This window comes from Lepisosteus oculatus, chromosome 1 (genome assembly GCF_040954835.1).
Source record: "Lepisosteus oculatus isolate fLepOcu1 chromosome 1, fLepOcu1.hap2, whole genome shotgun sequence".
NCBI lineage: Eukaryota > Metazoa > Chordata > Actinopteri > Semionotiformes > Lepisosteidae > Lepisosteus > Lepisosteus oculatus.
In genome coordinates this window covers 15,713,380-15,732,541 of record NC_090696.1, presented here as the reverse complement: position 1 = coordinate 15,732,541, position 19,162 = coordinate 15,713,380, and the positions used below count along the sequence as shown (strand labels likewise).

Sequence of the window (19,162 nt, the reverse complement as noted above, 5' to 3'; positions counted from 1 at the left end):
AATGAAAACCGTGTGTTAAAAATTGAACAACGCTCAGAGCGCAACTTTTGTCTTTACCGACTACATACAGTAGGGGGAGCCCGTGTACTGCATTTCATCACCCCCTCCCTGTGAACATCTGGCAACTCGGAGGGACACATGCAGTTGTTTTTATTCAATTTCTGGGGAGTTCTGTTGTTTTAAAGGGAATGTGCAACTCATCCCAAGGGTCGCGCGGGTACCTGTATTTATCAAACTTTTTTTTTAATCAAGCAACAAATGGCAATATTACAAAGGCATGGCTTTGCAGCGACATCTGCGATAGTAATTCTGACCATGACGAAATTATATAGATAAGTACGTCTATGGCGCTTTGTCTGTAAACGGAACAACAGAAACGTTCGCTTAAGAAAATGTCGTCAGCATTATTTTTTACTGCTGCGCTCTAGAAGAACGGCTTTACAGCGGTGTGGAGCGAAACCCCGGAGCTCTTCGGGAACCCAGCACGTCTCGATGCCAAGTCACTCGTCTCTGCTCCAGCCCCTCTCTTTGTGCACCTCTGTGATCACAAGGCAGGACTCCAATTAGAAGCGAATTCCGACATCGACGGCGATATTAAGATCGTGTTGCCCCGTCGCTTTTGAAATGTTTTTAAGCGTCTAACTCATTCTTGAAAGATGTTTCAACACAAATCTGTCACAGCAGTAACGCGTTTCATCGTAGCCAATTCGGATCTACTCTTTATCGAGTCTCTCTGCAGCACCGCAGAGTCAACGGAATACATCACTCGTTTTAAATATTAGTTCCTCAGAAAATGCTGTAATTCGCAGGAGACTGCGTTCTGGGCGGTGTGTTTTTTTTTTTAGCATGGTCTGAGTTTAAAAGTCCGAAAACAAAAGCTTCGTCTTTCATTGAAAAAGAGGAACCTCGGAGATACGTCCCTCCTCACCCCGCCCATAACAGACTGCGCACAAAAAGTTTCTCCCGGGGCTGCGCTTTCAAAAGCAGCTGTAGAGGCAGCTAGGAACCGGGTCCACGGCGCGGCTCATACTGACAGAGGACTCGTGTTTTCTGAGCTACGCGAACTTTCCCCGCCAGGAAAGAGCTTAGTGTTATTTGCTAACCGGGAGTCCAACATGAAGAACATGACTTTCAGGAGGCTAAAGAAAGTCAACTCCAGCGACCCAGGGCGCTTGCCTTCGCACCACGACAGCGGCGACGTCTACCAGTCATCCGCCTCGGACACCTACGGAACGGTGGAAAAGTGCAAAAACGCTTCGGACGTTTACAATTACAAGACGCTGGCTTACTCCGGAGGAACACTGCCCAGGAATTTTAAAAAGGTACATATTTCTGTGGGTTTACCTCACCTGGAGAGCCTCAGCACACCGAGTCCCGTCTTACTGCACTCGGATATTAAGTTTCCCAGATCGAAGCTGGGATTCGATGGCTTTTGTGTTTTTGTTCCATATTCGAGTATTGTTTTTCCTATTTTAAAATCGTAAACCGGTTTGTTTGAAAATAAATTGGTTTCTAACCAGTACTGAAGACGCTGTCGGTGCGTTTTGGTAAACACGCAATGTTAAAAAAAATAAACTTGTGAAGAGATCTAGAGATTTAGACCGTGGCTACCTGGGAGCTGTTTTTATTATTAATTTGGGGTGGTAGAACATTTTGTCTAAAGATACAGTTTTATTCTTACATTAGGGCACCTGACGGAAATTCGCTCAGATAATAAGTGCATCATCAGCGACATAATCTACCTCTTGTTCTGTTCAAGACGAGTTTCGCCTACGGTTTCTTTTGGAAAGGGACTTCTGTCATTCTTGGGTTGAGGTACCGGAGAGCGTTGCTGTGTTCTATAAAACTGAACCCGAATCTGACTTCGTGGGCTTCACAAGTCTCCGTTGTCGGCAGCTCACCCCCCATCACACACACACACTGAGTACATATGCTAACGAGAGTGCCTGGAGATAATTACCCAGGGAGGCAGCCGGCCCGTGAAGAGGTGCGAGATCATTTGAAGCTCTGTGGTTGTGAAATGTAAGGAAAGAGAAAGGGCAGATCCGCCGCGTTCTGACTCAGACACCTGGGCACTGTTTGGAAAGTCTACTTCAGCGCACAGATATTTGCATGCTGCGCTCCAGTTCATGAACTCTGACGCACGGCTTCGCTTTGCGAGCCTTGTGTTTTGAATGTAGAAATGTTTCATCCCGAACGCGACAAGACCAGTTACTGATGTCATTGTAGGAAATCATGCGACAAAACCGCGTGGTAGGGCTTCCTAACAAAGGGAACTACGGAGTGACTGTCGTGAGCCTTTTTGGATCAAGACGTCAGCTAATTGTGTTGGAAAGGCGTTGATGCGCGTCTGTGCGTGGCGATGCCTGCGGAATCTAGCACCTCTTGGAGAATGTGGGCGATTTCCCACCCGCGTTTACAAGATGTGGGGAACTACGTGTGCGTGTTATCACCTTGCTAAGCGATGCTCAGCGGGAATCCGAACAAGACTGCATTTGTAAAGGAGTGTCTGGCGTCTGTTAGCCCTCGGACACCAGCTGATCCAGCAGTTGGGGTAATTTGCATTGCTAAGGGTAGCCGGCAGCGCGATTACTGGCGCAGCGAAGTGAACTTGAAGTCGTTCAGAGTAATGAATACACTGGGGCTGTTTTTGGTGGACCAGTCACAGAAAAGACGATTACTTAGCAGCAACGAGGATGAAAACATTACGACAGCAGGAAAATGCCTAGTTATACAAATCGCACCTGGAAAAATAATTTCAGATAATAAAGCAAAACATTCTGGTTGTTTTTAAAAAAAAAAAAATAAACAGCCTCCGTTCTCAAGATAAAGCAATCGAGTTTTCTATCCGCTTTGACTGCACAAATAAACGCACGTGTCGGTTTTAATTAGAGTGCTCAATTAACAGCGAGGGGCGGGGCTTTAAGGACGGCCTTACAGCTGCGGAAAGCCGAGGCGCTGTAGCTTATCCGAAAGATGTTCGGGACTCTTTTCTTTTAACACAAAAAGCCCCTAAAACTTGTGGCGCCCGACCCCCCCTCCTCCCTCCTCCATCCGCCCTGCTATCAAGACCACCCACTCCGTCCTGCCACAGAGCGCAGACCCCCCCCCTTGTTTACCGCAAAATTTTCAGCACTCTGGTCGTGGGCTTGTTTGATTTCTCAAACAGTTCTATATATTGTGAAGCGCTCGGCGAAACAACGAAAGGACTATGTGCGTCACCGAGGGCTCTTCGTGAGCAGCCGGTGCTTTCTGACAGTGAAGTCCTGTGGAGTTTGGCTTCGCACGCCGAACTCCGGACCCATTTCTTTCCAGATAGGTGACCTTTTCACACACACGAGACAAGTTTGGAAGATTCTTCTAACCCTCCCCCCGATAATATACAGACCAAGATAACCTTAAAGAAACGCACCTCATGTGAAATACAGCCAGATACCACTGAAAAACGTGGAAAGGGTAACTGTCAACCAGTTATTGTTGAGACCAAGAAAAGAGGGCAGATATCCCTCCCCATGAGATTAATTAGTGCATAGCATTTAGCGCTAGGCAGGAACTTCTTCCTTGTGTTTCTTGAAATCGGTTGTGTTACCACAGACTTGGGGCTGTCTCGGGATGCTGGATTAAAAAAGTCGGATCTCTTCTTGGATGTTTTGACTGTGTCTGATCTGCCAGCATGGAGTTACCCAGGCTAGAGCTCTGCAGGGTGTTCTCCTACAGTCCAGTTCGAGGCCTCATGAGGTCAATCCAAAGAGACTTGGTTTGAGGTGGCGGGGAAGCAGATCAACGTGACGCAGGCTGCAGGGCCGAACGCTTGACCGTTCAGCTTCAGAGTAGTGTGCGACTCTAATTCCCCCCCCCCGAACCTATCTCAATGGCTCTCTGTTGAAAGGGGGAGGGTGGTTAATGGCACTGTAACAAAAAACTGCATCAGAAAACCAAGCAAAGTGTGAAGTGTTGTGCATGAGGACTCGGATCCGGAATAATCAGTCCAACATGTGAGAGGAGACTGCATGATATGTGTGAATGTCTGCGGTTTGGCATTCTTAAAAAGAACGTTTTTAATTTTTTTTTTCTCTAAAGCACTATGAGAGACCATTTTTAAAGGAGCCATATAAATAGTAAAATTTATTGATTATTTAAAAATGGTGTCCTGGAAGAGTGTGTGGCTGTGGCAGGCCAGGATCAATCATTCCTGCTTCCTCGTTGTCCCAAGTCCAGTCGGAATCAGGGGTCGCTTTGGGCACAGAGAGCCACCAGGTGCAGCTTTTTGCTAAGTGAATAAACTGCCCCCACCCTCCCCCTCCCTCTCTCCCACCTCCCCCACGCACACGCACCGGCGGAGTGGGTCCTGGTACAAAAACACATTGTGTGATGGGCTCCGCCCCCGCACGAGACTCCCCTGGGACCCCCAGGAGTCGGGGGGCTATGAACAGAGTCATTCAAAAGCCCCCGGAAAATTTCTGTTGGTGTCCGGCGTGGTGGCTCGTACAGGAAGCCAGTATTTCTTCAGGCCCGTTTAACAGCATACCGGCACTCCGAGGAGCAGTCCTGTTTTTTTTTTTTTCAATGCATGGCAGAGATCGAACAGAAGCGGACTGGCTGTTAAGAGCCCGCGGAAGGGAACTGTGTTTGTACAGCAGGGAGGGCGGGTGGGGAGAGCCACCTCATTTTTTATGATTTGGGGGATTTTTATGCGCAGACTGGGATCGGTGGTCTCCTGCAGGGGTCCGCACAATGTCAGCGTTGTCAGGCCTTTCGGGCGTTGAGGCTCCCTGCAAAGTCCTGGGAGGGTGTCCAAAATCTTCCAAAACGCGGGACAGGTCGCAAAGTCATCGGGATTTGAAATTGGACCCACCCCGAAACAGGGGACTTGAACAGACGCTGAAATAGGCTGATTTGTTTTTTTGGGGGTGGGGGGGAGTTCTCTTTTTGGGGGATGCTCTGGGGTATTAAAAGTTGCTCTGGCTCTGCCGTCTTGGGGCTGTGCAGAGGCAGGCGGCGTGGCTGGAAGGTGTGTTGTGCAGATCTCTGTCTGTAATGGGTTCTGACCCGTGTGGTTTCAGCTGGAGTGGCCCCAAGGCTGCTGTCTGGCACACGCTTCCTTGTCACTGCCCTGCTCCTCAAGTCTTTTTTCTTTTGTGTGTGTCTGTACAGGGCGTGCCGCTGAAGTGGAAATCCCTAACTCAGTCTCCCGAGCAACAGAGGTAAGAGGAACAGCATCTGTTTTTTCCTTTGAACCAGTGTTGCCTTCTCTGTCTCTCTTAGTCTTCAGTGGAGCCTCGATCCATGCTCCTGTGAACACGAGACCGGTTTCTCATGGGAAGAGACCATTCAGCCCATCTAGCCCATTTGGTAATGACCAGCTGTGTTTTAGACGAAAGCAGGCTACTGTAACAACATGCTTGTGTAGCTTGTTCCATACCTCCACCACCTTTTGTGTAAAGTGCCTCCTTGTGAAATGTGCTTTCACGCAGTCTCCCCTTGGGCCCTCGAGTGGGCCTTACCTGCTTGCTGCTTGCCTCAGCTGGGCATTGCTGGTCTCGAGCTCTGGCGGCCAGCCAGCAGTAACTCTTACACACCCAGCCCCTTGGGTTCCCCCACATTCGACCAGCCCTTTGCGCATGCCAGCGATGGAGCAGAGCTAGGATTCCCTCATGAGATCTGTCCCGTGCTGTTTGTGTGAGTGTTTCCAGCAACAGGTCCTGGCATTGACATAACAAAGTGCAAGCACGTCAGGGACATGTGGCACGAGCACACCAGGGCTCCATGAAAACAAAGCAAATTGCGGTGAGAGGTGAGAGAGGACTATAGGACTCAGAGAAAGAGCTCCACTCAGAACCACAGTGTCTGCTGGTCTTTCTTCTGCCTCTGATCTTAATTACTTGATGGAGCTTCTTACTTGGATAAGAAGTCATGTTATTTTTAAGGTCCTAATCAGTCGTAGGTAGGTCTTACAGCACTTTGGCCTTGGAAGACAGGGACTGGCGCTCCAGGCACCATTTCTTTATTGTATGACCGTTCTTTGCCCTCGCACGTAATGTAAACATTCACCAGATTAAGTCGCCCTGGGTAACAGTAGCTTCCAAGCAAAGAGATAATACGCACGTGGAATGACTAAAGTTAGCTTTCTAAAACGTCGTCATCGTCTTCGTTATTAGCTCATGGTGTAGTTCTGAGTTTTCTCAACCCAATCCTGGAATTCTCCCTGCAGCCACCTCTGCCGCCTTCTGGAGGTTTCCGAGTTGTGTTCGTGTGCGAGAGATCAGAGTGCTTGTTTGTCAACAGGGCAGCAGCTGTGTTGCCCCTGGCGACGGGCTCCGAGCTGCCCATTGTTGCTTCGGCCTGTCGGTTCAAAAGCAGATGTGTTTGTCCCAGGAACTGGTTACCGAGTGTGGGGGCGAGGGGGCATTTTTAAACTGATTTATATTTAGACATACTTTTCAAAACAGTCTAACTTAGTCTTTGTTCTTAAAATAGTTGCCCCCTGTGTTGATGCACGTCATCTTGTGTCTTCAACAGAAACAAAACCGATCCCTCAAAAACTGCACAAAACATCTGTGGTGGCCACATAGTGCCAGTATTTGGTTGGGATGATATCCCCGAAAAGGGAATCCTCCTGCAGGGTGGTGTCCTTGATTTTGCTTCATGGATCACTTTTTAACGGCTGTTTCCTTTTCATTCCCAGGAAGATTGTTATCCTAGAGAAGGAGGACCAGGAGACCTTTGGCTTTGAAATCCAGGTAAGAGGATTAGCATGCTGGGAAGGGCTGTTCAGTTTGCGCTGGGGGAAGTAGGATTCTGAGGATTAGCATTGTATAACCGATCCAGCACATCGTCCGCTTTATATCCGACTACAATGTGCAGAAGCCTGTGAGCTTAAACCCTGCTTTTACACATCTGGACCACAAGTGCATTGAGACTTTGGGGTACAGGGGAAACTTTAGACATGGACTGACAAACTTGGGGTAACCATGTCCGATCTCATGCAAAGTGATCTCTGTGGAACCATGATGATACCCCACCCTCCCACCTCATGATTTTTAATGTACCCAGAGTCCCAGCTCTTCCTTGGTTTGACTGCGAAGAGGAATCCTGGTGAGCTATAACGTATAAAAAAAACACAGGAAATCTGAAGCAGGGCAATGAGAACGCTGACGTTTTAGGTTTCCAGTGACGTACAGTGGCCACTGCAAGAGCCGGCAAACCTGCCTCCTGTCGTCTTTCACTGTGCCTGCTGCAGCAGCTGTGATCTCCTTGCAGGGGCGCCTCGATTTACGTCAACGTCACCAATTTCTAAATATTTCGTCTCTTATGTCCGTCCTTCGGATGAGACGTAAAACCGAGGTCCTGACTCTCTGTGGTCATTAAAAATCCCAGGGCGTTTCTCGAAAAGAGTAGGGGTGTAACCCCGGTGTCCTGGCCAAATTTCCCATTGGCCCTTACCAATCATGGCCTCCTAATACTCCCCCATCTATGAACTGGCTTCATTACTCTGCTCTCCTCCCCACTGAGAGCTGGTGTGTGCTGAGAGTACTGGCGCACTATGGCTGCCGTCACATCATCCAGGTGGGGCTGCACATTGGTGGTGGTGGAGGGGAGTCCCCATTACCTGTAAAGCGCTTTGAGTGGAGTGTCCAGAAAAGGCGCTATATAAGTGTAAGCTATTATTATTATTATTATTACTATTATTATTAACAACCCGGAGTCCGGGGCTGAACGGCCTCTCTAAGGCATCGCTCGTGCATCCTGGTGTCCAGCGAGCTCTTGATGGCTCTCCCCTTCTCGGTAAAAGCAGCTCGGATGTGTCTGGGAGCACGTAAGCCCGATTTTATCGCAAGCCCGTCCAGGCCGTGCCATTTATCTATGTTCTGAAATCAGTACCACATCCTCTTGTTTTGCCTGATGGCTTCAACTTGCAAGGTTTCCTGTGTTTTTAGATAATCTGCTCAAATGAAAAGTAAAAAAAAAAGTAAAATTTCAAAGCGGCCCCAAGCCCGGAGCGGTCACTCTTGCCGCATATAGAAATGGGCTGTTTTTGCACGACGGCGACAGGCTTTCCTGACTCAGTCGACCACAGGAAGTGATTTCAGTATTCTCGATTTACTCATCGGATCCCGTCTTTCCCCTTGTTTTGAGCGGTGTTTTGAGACCCTAGCAACACTCTGTTTGAAGGGCCATTTCACCGCACAGTCCCTGTAAGTGTGAACTGAACTAAATGTGCACATGATGGGAGATGCTGACTGTAGGCATCGTGTCACCTACTGTACCAGCCATGAGCCCACTGTGAACTGGGGCATGTAGGCATACTGCCAACAGAGACTACTAAGGTGGTGCAGGTATAAAGGGATTCCCTAATATTTCCAGATCGTAATGCTTTGGGATTGTCAGATCCCGTGTAGAACAGGGAAGAAATAATAATAAATCACCAATCGCCATAATAAAGAAGCTCCCCGCCCCTGCCTTCATCCTTAATTCGTGCTTCCCTTTCAGTGCCAGCTGATAGTCTGACACACTGTAAGGAACGTATTGATGCACAGAGCCGGGCAGGGGAGCGGGTTAATTGCCCAATAGGCTCTTCTCCGGTCCGTCCTGCTGGCGCGGGTCCGTGGGTGCACCCCTGGCCACCTCCTGGCCACGTGGCTGAGGCGCTAGGGTATTTCCCTGCGTGCCAGCGGGAGTCTCATCTATCCCTGCGTCACTGGCTGATTTCAGGGAGTTTCCACCATTGCTGATGTCAAGAAGATCATGGCTGTGCAGGCCCCGCTGGCAGAGGGGCTGCAGGATAGGGGCTTCACCACGATTCAACAAAGCAGGGAGAGTCAGAGGCGCTTTATCTGAGGAAAGGATCGGCACTTCAGAGATTTTGCATTCTCTTTGTGTGTGTCGGTTTGAACACCTCTTATTGGCAGGAACATCTGTCTCTCCCACGGTCTTTCCATGACAGAATCTATTCTCTGTCATTGTCCAGCACCGTTTCAATCTGCATTGTCACCCTGTGTCTTAAGTGAGTTAATCCACGAGAACAAATGACTGCCTCTTGCTAGGATTGTCCAGGAACCCCAGAAGAGAGATAGCAAACAGATGTTAATTTAGCAAGGGAGTCCTTGCACTGAGTTCCAGGATCAGCACTGCTCATGGTTTGTGCGAGTGCTGTATAATGAATTAGTGCATATCCAGCCACAGAACCCAGGCATGCTTCATGTCTCCAGCTGGCTTGAACTGTCATGTTGTCATGGCTTGCTTGGCATTTCTCCTTTGCCCACGTATCTGTTGTGGTAACAGTCTATACAGGTACCTCTAAAATAGTCAAAGCTTCTCGCAGATCTCACAAAGTGGGGTTTGTAGGATGTCAAAATCACTGTTTGGAAAGGTTGGAGGAAATAGCATTAGCACAGGCATTTCATAGGCATCCTACAAATGACCACAGTTTCTTAATATCTCAGCACAACAGGCAGAATTGCGCCCGTGTGTCTGCAGCTGTGGCTGAAGTCAAAAGGCCAGTTTAGACGGCCAGCAACAAACGGCACATCTCCCACTCTCGAAACGCCTGGATACGTCTACCGCACTGTATATATACTGTACACCTGGCTCGTATTGTTATCTCAGTGTCCTCTTCCTTCAGGCCCTCTCTTTTGTGTGCTCCAGGAGGCCTTGTTCTCTGTTGGAGTTTCGGTGCCGATTATTTGCAAATCAAATCGGCGGATTCAGCACGCAGAGCTTTTAAAACGACACACCCAGGCTTCGTGCAGTGCGCTGTGCTGCTTCTAAAGACGTGAGAAAATATGAGATGTTCCAGATGAGACGAGGCCGTTTTGCCCAGCTAATAGGTTTGGTAGTCGGGAGTGAATTGATCCAAGGAAGTCATGCAGCCTTTTTGTGAGACAAGGCAACAACATGGCTTGGAAGCCCATTCTGTACTCTCACAACCCTTTGAGTAAAAAAAGTGTCTTTTGTTTTAAATGCAGCTTCTCTGTAGTTTCCACCTGTGTCCTAGAGTTCGTGTTTGACTTTTTATTTTGAAGACATCTGCTGTGTCATTTCTTTGAGGAGCACAAATACTTGCATCAGGCCTCCTTGTAGTCTTCTGTGGTCAGGACTTCAGTGGAAGTACAGTTTTAAGTGGGTGGGCTCTAGCAATCAGTTCAAACGATGTTGCACAGCTTTTTGAAGTCTCCACAAAATGCAGTTAGCGCTCAGATTTAAAATAAAATGTTTAGCTCCATGAGTGCACAACATTTTTTACAATATAATCTCAAAACCCCAAATGTATTCCAAGTGACCTACTATCCTAACTCTCTTGAGAGGATCTGTATAAACAGTTTGGGATTGAAATCCTGCTTTGGAATTATGCGGGATGAGTAGAGTTTTTTTTGTACATAATCATTCTTTCAAAAATGACAGCTTGGTTTGGATTCTACAGGTATTAACTCACAATGGAAGGGTTTTTTTAACTCCATCCTAAGGTTCAAAGTTCATTTTTACTCCAGTGGGTTATTCAAAATGCCATAAACTTCCCTGTGATAAAGCAAATATGTGTTGCACATGCAAAGCAGCAAACCGACCGGACCTGACAGCTGTTAGGATCTGTGTAGGAGTGGGTGGAAAAGGCTTATCTTCACTGGGGGCCTGCAGTTCCCTTCTGAGAGCTCCTGATGAGCCTGTTCTCCAGTCTACTGGAGCAGGTGTTAAGCTTCAGCAGAATATACTTTGGGCGTTAAGTAGAAATGATGTTGTATGGCTTTTTACAGCTTTGCTTTCAACGTGGATGCTCATTCCTGTGTCCTGCTCTCTGAAGCTCTGTCCTTTTGGTTTCTGACTTCTGTCCGTTTGTGTTGCAGACGTATGGACTCCATCACCAGAATCTCAACTCGGTGGAGATGTGCACCTTTGTGTGCAAGGTGTACGTGAACAGTCCTGCGTATCATGCCGGCCTCAAAGTTGGTGAGTGGTGCTCTTTGCATACAAAATATACCGGAAGCCGGCGGTCAGTCCTGTCCCCTACAGAGCCACAATCCAGGACAGCAGGTTCTGGGATCTCTGAATCCTCCATTCCTCCATTTGCTGGGATAAAGCCAATGAGGCCCGTTCATTTATTAGGGGCTAGATTAAAACTGACCAGTCCCGGGGGAATACTTTTCATTGGAATCCAGTCTTGAACTCCAGTTTTGAAAAACACCATCCCCATTTCCCGTCTCCAACAGAACTGACCTACAGACCCCTCTGCTCTTGCCTGTCTCAGCCCTGAAACTATGGTTAAGCTTATATTAGTTGTGCACCACTGTCAGGTTTAATATAACAAATAAGTACAGATGCCAACACTGTCTGGTTTAGTCCAGCAGCAGTTGAAGGACAGTCGCTAGTCCTTACAGTGACCAATGATTTGCTTGCTTGTGTAACAAAGCACAAGCGTACGCTACACATTGGTGCTTGTGCTTTGTTACACAAGCAAGCATGTGTGTGTACATTCTGGGACTGAGTCATAACTGTTGCTAGATGTCAAATTAAGTTTTGCACCAACCCGCTGACCACTACTGTCACACAAACCAGACCAGCCTTATCAGGTGTGACAGAAACTACCTGTGATGCAGGAAGAAGAAATCTGGAATGAGAGACTCGGAAAATGCTGACTGGTGATTTCTTTCGCACAGCATTAAGATAAAAAAGAGGAAAAGGATTATCTTTAAAATTATATGGAACACTTGTGTCAGACAGCACTGAACTGGCAGGGCCTGCCAGCATGCGGTTGTGTGTTAAACTCCCAGAATACCACATGGGATTGTCGAATTATATTACGACATACAACACACAGAATTCTTTTAAAATGGGGGCAGAGAAGGAACTCCATGGCACGAAAAGTAAGAGGACCTTAATGTGGGCCATCTTTAAACTTAGAAGTTGCTCAGTAATAGTGTTTGCTTTTTTGTCAGTACTGTTCTGTTAGAGGCTGATTTAGCATAGATACGAACAGTGGTTTCTCACCATAAATTCGCTCAAACGCAGCAACTTGTTTCTGTTGCGAACTGGGACGAAACATAGCTGTTCGCGTGTCTGTGGCTTTGTGAGTGACTGATCTCAGAGACACTGGAGCCCCTTGGCAGGTGATGTTGTCTAACAAGGAAAACAAAAACCATCAAAACACACCAAAGCTTTTGTTGTTTGTTCTGGCAGGGAGGTGCAGTTTCTGTTTTGTGACCAGACCTGTTTGACAGGAATGAAGAGGCGATTAGGCTCCCAGACCAAAAGTAGACTCTTACTGCCCTCGTGACCTGTCACGTCAGACAGTTCAATATTATTTTAACAATAATAACATTGAATAGCACATTTGAACATATCTCAAAGAGCTTTACAGGCAAATTAAGAAAAAACAATTAAAGAAAAACAGTTAAACAAAAAAAGGAGATTACTTAATTACCACAAAGAAACACAAGGGATTAGAAATGTAGTAGCAGATGCAAGGAGCAGACACAGATACCAATCCAGTAAAAGCTTTTCTGTAGAAGAAGATTTTGAGTCTGGTTTTGAAAGAGATCTGGGATGGCGATAATCTTGGGGTAGACATGCAGAGCTTTGGGGTGAAGCCGGAGAAGGTCTGGTCGCCCATGAAGTGACATTGTCAATAACTGAGCAGCAAGACTTCAACTTCCTGCATCACAGGCATGCTCTGCTGTCTTGTTTTACATTAAAAAGCAGGCAGCCTTATGAAAAACGCACAAGATTCAGCTAGGTGTTTGACATTTTTAAAGCTTTTTGGATCTTTCGTGTTTTAGGTTTCACAGCAAAAGAAAACTCATTACATTCGCAAAGAAACCTGGGAAATCACACACTTGTTACACTTTTTAAGTTTATTTTTCTTTTCACGTTGCTGATTAAAAGGGATTACAACTTTGGCTGAGTAAATAAGTTTGCAATAACCGAAAGAAAGTCATTTTTCTTGGAAAGGGCATCACCAAACAGCTGGTGTCTTTCTACAAAATCCCAATGGAGCTCAGTCAGAGATTCCTGGGAGATTCGCCTCTCTAATGCCGACTAGTATTGTGCTGATGTGAGGTTTCAGATCATTTCGCATGATGACTGACCTCATAACAGACCCGTGCAGTCCGATCTCATTGTTCACTTTCGATGTGAGATCACAGGAAACACCACCTCTTGTCTGTCTTTAGTTAAACCCAAAGCGCTCTTTCCTCAGCCTTTACTGTGGCCTTAAACAACGCACAGAGCCATGTTGTCCGTATGGATAGCAGGGTGACCGGTAGTTTGGTCTGGTGGGTCACTGCAGGGCCTGATGTATACCCTGTTGCTGTTACCACATGAGCACAAGTTGCGATTGGATAGTCTCAGGCTGATGTATTTCACATTGTAACAAACTAGAACAGGAAAAAGCAGCCCTGCACCTCTACGAGATCTGCTCCAGAACTTCATTTTGATTGAGAAACTGGTATTCCTGGATGGGAAGGCCTCTATAGATTGACAGATTGTGAACAGGGCACACCTCCTCAACTGCACATGGCATAGCGGGAGGAGCAATAGGTTTAAGTCTAAAAGAGCATTAATTCATGTGAAGTTCAGCGTTTTTTTTTAATCTCCCTGTTTGTGCGCAGGAGACACCATTTCATCTGTGAACGATGTGAGCGTGGAGGGCTTTCGACACAAGGAGATTGTTCAGCTTATCAGGTCATCGGGGAACACTATCAGGTGAGAGGCTGTACGGAGAAGCAGAACAAGGAACTAGCGAGGAACACAGTGGTGCTCTGTGTTAAGAACCACTCAGCTGTGCTGGGGTTAAGCTGCCAGTTTCTGTGCAGCAGGGTCCAGTTCTCCAGCAGTGCCTAATAATCTTCAAGACAGAGCCCCATGTGTGAGTTGGAATTAACGAGGCTTAAGCTTGTTAAACCTGGTATCGCAACCTAATATGGCTCAGGCAAACACCCTAAAACTAGCTCGTGAATTTTCATTTTTATTGCACTTAGGAATTTGTGAATGGCCTTTTCTCAGATTCAGGATACCTGTGTCTGTGCCTGCAGCTGTATTTGTTTTTGACAGGCACTTTGAATGTGTTTCTTCAATAACCATGGCTTTAAAAGCAGAAGAAAAAAAATTAGAACACTCTGCACAGCAACCTGGTTAATTTCAGGCCTGCCCAGCTGCAGGCTTTGATCTGGGTTATTTTGTGATTTGTTAGGTCGTTTTGGAGTAAATTTGCCTACAGAGGTTGGTGAAGTTTAAAGTTTCACAAGTATAACTGCAGTTTTTCCACTGTAGAACTTCTGCTTGGAAAGCTTCTGCAGTCGGGGTCCTGTGTTTATTTTCCTGCATTGTCTCCTAATAAATATGTCAAATTTCTATGCTGCTTTTTTCCTAAGCGGGGGAAAATAAAATTCAGTTTCTGAAGCGCTCTCTTGCCTTCAACTCTCAAGAGCCTTGTCGCAGCTCTCTGCAGAAAATTAATTTCACATCTCTCCCGGCCCCTTCCTGCACCTCAATACGCACATTCATTTTCTCTTTTCAGTCGAAACCGCTGAAGGAAAGATTAAACTCTTTTTTTTTCCCGTGTGAACTGTGGTGGCACTTCTGCAAAGTGTGAACTGTTTCGCACATGGCTCATGACCCGCGGGCAGAGTAGAGGCCAGCCCGCGGAGGCTTCAGGATAACCTTGCGCACGCTCTCAGCTTGTGAAACGAGAAGAAGGCGCTGTCGCAACTGGCCGCGCTGCACGCTTTGAAGGCAGCTTATCAGATGCCATAACAGCCACAGAGCCCAGGGGCAGCAGAGGGCTTTATCTGCCTCTTCAAGACTCGCTGTGTGAGCCTGGCCCCCCGTGGCTGACGCTGACCCTCCCTCGTCCGTGGGAACTGCTCAGGCTGCGTGTCGACCAGTCGCTAGGAAAGCTGCGTGACTTGTAATGTGATAGGGAGCAGCAGTCTGCTTAGGCCCCCAAGTCAAGCTCGACGTGCCATGTGTTCACATCGGGCATAAAAGGTCTTTATAACACAGCTGTAAGATTCTTCTGTGTTCTGAAATGGCCTTGGGTCAGCTGAAGTTTTCGGTGGCTGAGCTGTGGTGGGCAGTGCAGTTGGGGAGCTGTTCGGGCTGCGGGGGTTAACGAGCTGCCTGCCTGTCTGTCCGCAGGTTGGAGACCGTGTACGGCGACTCCATCCGAAAGGCAGAACTGGAGACCAGACTGCAGTACCTGAAGGTGAGCGCTCCTTCCCTCTGAGCTTCTTAGTTCTCCTTTCTGAAACCGCTGCCCTGCGTGTGCATGTTCAGGGGGCCGAAGCTCTGGAGGTGTAAATGAAGTTCAAACGGGAAGTCAGAAACGAGGGGGGAGGGGCGTTTTGGCCTGTCTGGCCCGATCGGTCGTTAGCAGCTAATTGATCCCAGGATCTTGTCCAGCTTGTCCAGTCAGGGGATCGGCTTCAAGCGCACGGCTGGGCAGGCTTTCGTCCTTCCTAGGGTCATTTTTGATATTTCCTGCCTTTTCCACGGTATGCATTTTCCAATCTCTCTGCTTGAGGACAAGAGCCGCTTGTAAGTCTGTACGAGGACAAAGAGAGATTGTATCTGTCAGGTCACGGGTAGGTGTTTGCCCACACTGACGCTGGCACAGAGCCCGGCACCTGTGCACGTGATGGAAATTCCCAGTCCGGTCGGTGTTTTGGGGGAAGTCGTAAGACTTTTTTTGTTTCTACACAGAGAGGCCCTCATGCGCAAATGGAGTAAACTGCCTGGCCAAGCTGTGGAGGCGTAGTGATGTGGGTTGATGTGTCAAAACGCTGCCCGGTGTTGTGAGAGAGTCCTGCAGTGTGTAGGACTCAGAGCTCAATGGCCCGTCCTCGCTGTCTGATTCGCCTGTACTCTTATAAATAGGGAAATGCTGAGAAGGAATCCTTATTGTCTGCGCTGTCGGAGACATTGACTGCTCCTTAGAGGCCAGGCAAGCTGATCCTGCAGAGACGAGGTGTATCCTTACTGTAGGATTGACCGTTGCTTTGCAAAACTGGGCAGAAATCGGGCACGTCCAGTCATAGGGGCAAATTCGGCTTTACCTTGCCTCCCCCCATATCTTTTCAATGGACAATGTTTAAAACTATGCCAAAATCACTCTGACATTATGAATTTGGAGTCAGCCTAAGAGTTACTGGATAGATGTCTGAATCTCTCTCTCTGTTTCTACACATAGACACTTTTGAACAACCATTTTGAGCTAATCACAGCGTGTTTAATAAACTATCATTTTTAAGCGGAAAGCCATTTGTCCCAGCTAGCTTGTCTGGCTGTCAGTAGCGATCTGAGGATCTTGTCCAGCTGTGTCTTAAAAGAAACTAGGGTTTCAGCTTCAATGTCATTTCTGGGCAGCTTGTTCCACGCTCCACAACCCTTTGTGCAAAGAACTGAAACAGGCATGAAATCAAAAATAAGTTAATGAAATTTAGTTTACCAATCAGTATCTGCTAAATTTAACAAATTAGAAAATGACATATTTTAACGAATGTTCATAGTGCTATCGTAAGGTGAAATGAAGATCACATTCTATAAACAACCTAACAGTATTAGTCTGCTCAGTTAGGATCTGTTAAATTTTTAAAAATGAGAAATAGAGACAGTATCCATTTAATGCCCCTCCCAGAAAATGCCTCCCGCTCTGTTTGTTTTGTGGTTTTCCCCAACAAGCCTCCAAGTTGTTGTGAAAGCGATCTGTTTTTAGCACAGGCACAGGCATGGCTTTCTATTACAGGAAAGTCTGCTCCAAAACTCAGGAAGGAAGGCCCTGCATATGCTTCACTGTCTGACTCCGAAGAGCCCTGTGAAATCGCAATGGGGGAAGGCTAGCCCTGTTCTCTCATGCCTCTTTACACAGAGGTCTCGGTTCTTGAGATCTCGGGCTCATGGTCATGGCCCTGTGCCCACGGTGCTGTTCTAGCTCGTCCCGACTGTCTCCTTACGGGGCAGCAGGAAGGGATCTGAGCCCTTGTGTTAGGAGACAGCCAGGATGGAGAAGGAATGCCCAGGTGCCAGTGCTTAAGTCCAAACTGAGCCGTTGAACAGTTCCTGCACTGAGTGGCACATAGCTGTGGTCCAGAGTACTGTGACTTGGTGCTCTGAGTACAGCTGGTGTACAAGTCTGCGTTTCCCAGGCAGTGCCTTCTCCTTCCCTGGAAACGGCTCTGTGCCGAGACTCTGCAGCAATAGGCACTTTCTCTAATCTGTCTGTTTTTCCCTCTTTACAGCAAACGCTACATGAGAAGTGGGATGAGTACCGGTCACTGATGCTTCAGGAGCAGAGGCTGGTTCATGGTGAGTCCTCGTTGACCTTTGCGTTTCGGGAGGTGGCGGGATCGCTGGTTGTCCGAGTTGCCAGGATCGACAGCCTGCTGGCCCCAAGCAGCTGGGGCTCGCTCGCAACAGATCTCAACAGCTGTGGCTCAGGATCACGTCTGTGTGAAGTCCCTGAGCGATAGACAAGTGTGCTCTCGCGAAAGAAGTGAATATCGGAACTGGCAGCCCACTGAAGCTCAGCAGTGTGAGCCTGGTCAGTACCTGGATGGGAGACCTCCTGGGAAAGCTAAGGCTGCTGCTGGAAGAGATAATTGTGGGTTAGTAGGGGGCGCTCACTCTGCGGTCTGTGAGGGTCCTAATGCCCCAGTATAGTAATGTGGACACAATACTGTAAAAGGGCGCTGTCCTTCAGATGAGACATAATTCCGAGGTCCCAACTCTCTGTGGCAATTAAAAATCCCAGGGCGTTTCTCAAAAAGAGTAGGGGTGTTACCCTGGCATGCTGGCCAGATTTTCCCCTACCTTTACCAATCACAGCCTCCTAATAATCCCCATCTTTGAACTGGCTCCATCACTTCGTTCTCCTCCCCACTGAGAGCTGTGTGTGGGAAGTGTTCTGGCGCACTCTGGCTGCCGTCACATAATCCAGGTGGTGGAGGGGAGCCCCCATTATCTATAAAGCGCATGAGTGGGGTGTCCAGAAAAGCACTGTAAAGGTGTAAGGATGATGCTGATGATGATTGTATCAAAAAATCACCACAAAAAGCACCATTTAAAAGTGAAATTCAGGAAACCCTTCATGTTTCCGAAGGTGATTCTCTGGAAAGACTCGCTTGGCTGAACGGGCCACCTGGCCTCTTCCGCCAGTCCTTCCCTGAGCTCTGATCCCGTCTCCGCAGGCATCGTGATGAACGACCCCGCCGTGTACGAGACCCTGGAGTCGGTTCACACCTACATCTACGGCAGCAGCTCCGCGGCCCCCAGCCCGGCCTCCCACCGGCAGATCTACTCCACGGGCAGCACCTGCAGCAGCGCCAGCTACCTGAGCGCCGCCACCGAGGGCAGCGAGGACCCCCTCTACCAGACCTGCCTGGACGTGGGCGACGCCGGCAGCTCGGGGCAGGTGGGACAGAACGGGGCCCAGAGCGTCAGGCTCGGCGGCGACTTCCTCCCCCCGGCCAAGACGCAGCTCACCCGCAGCGCCAGCACCCGCAGCTACCAGAGAGGTGCAGGCGGCAGCTGGGACAGATCGGGCAGCGGGCAGGGCAGCTGCGGGTCCTTACCACGCAAGCCCAAGCAGAAGAGCTTCCGAAGAAGGCTCCTCAAGTTCATCCCGGGACTGAACCGCTCGCTGGAGGAAGAGGAGAGCAAGTTATAACCCCCCAGCGGCTTTTCAATGTATATATTTTATTTGTATTCTTTTCTAAGTTATTTATTTATTTTTGTTATTCCTGGTTTATTAATTTTTTTCAATTTGTAAATATTCCTGATTTTAACAAAAAACAAACAATTTTGGTTGGTTCCTCTTTAAAAAAAAAAAGGAATGCTCACAAATCATCAAAGATATTCTTGTTTAGGCCCCTCTGGATCATTTTTTTTTTCTTTTTGTTTTTCTCCCGAAGCAACTGAATGGGCTCCATTGTTCCCCAGTAAAATACATAAATAAATGCGTGGCATTTGGATACATCATGGTGTGCCGTGAGTGTCTGTGTCTGGTGTGCATGGAGAACGGGAAATCTGATTGCTTTTTCTTCCTTTTTTAGTGTAAAGAATTCCTAAAATGATGTGCTCTGCAACTCCACTGTTTATTCTAATATATGTAGAGTGACCTAAAAAGACATTTCACTTCAAAACCTTGATCCTAACAAATGTCAGTGCATAATCGGTC

The 19,162-nt window shown here is 47.8% G+C and overlaps 1 protein-coding gene across 1 annotated transcript; it reads left to right on the top strand.

The window, feature by feature from the left end:
• Positions 1-477: 477 nt before the first annotated feature.
• Positions 478-18,958, top strand: tamalin (trafficking regulator and scaffold protein tamalin). Its single transcript, XM_015344331.2, has 8 exons — positions 478-1,322; positions 5,155-5,204; positions 6,686-6,740; positions 10,839-10,941; positions 13,599-13,692; positions 15,127-15,193; positions 17,226-17,292; positions 18,174-18,958. Exons 1-8 carry the CDS (start codon positions 1,116-1,118, stop codon positions 18,650-18,652), a joined length of 1,122 nt encoding a protein of 373 aa, XP_015199817.2. The 5' UTR covers positions 478-1,115; the 3' UTR covers positions 18,653-18,958.
• Positions 18,959-19,162: the final 204 nt, after the last annotated feature.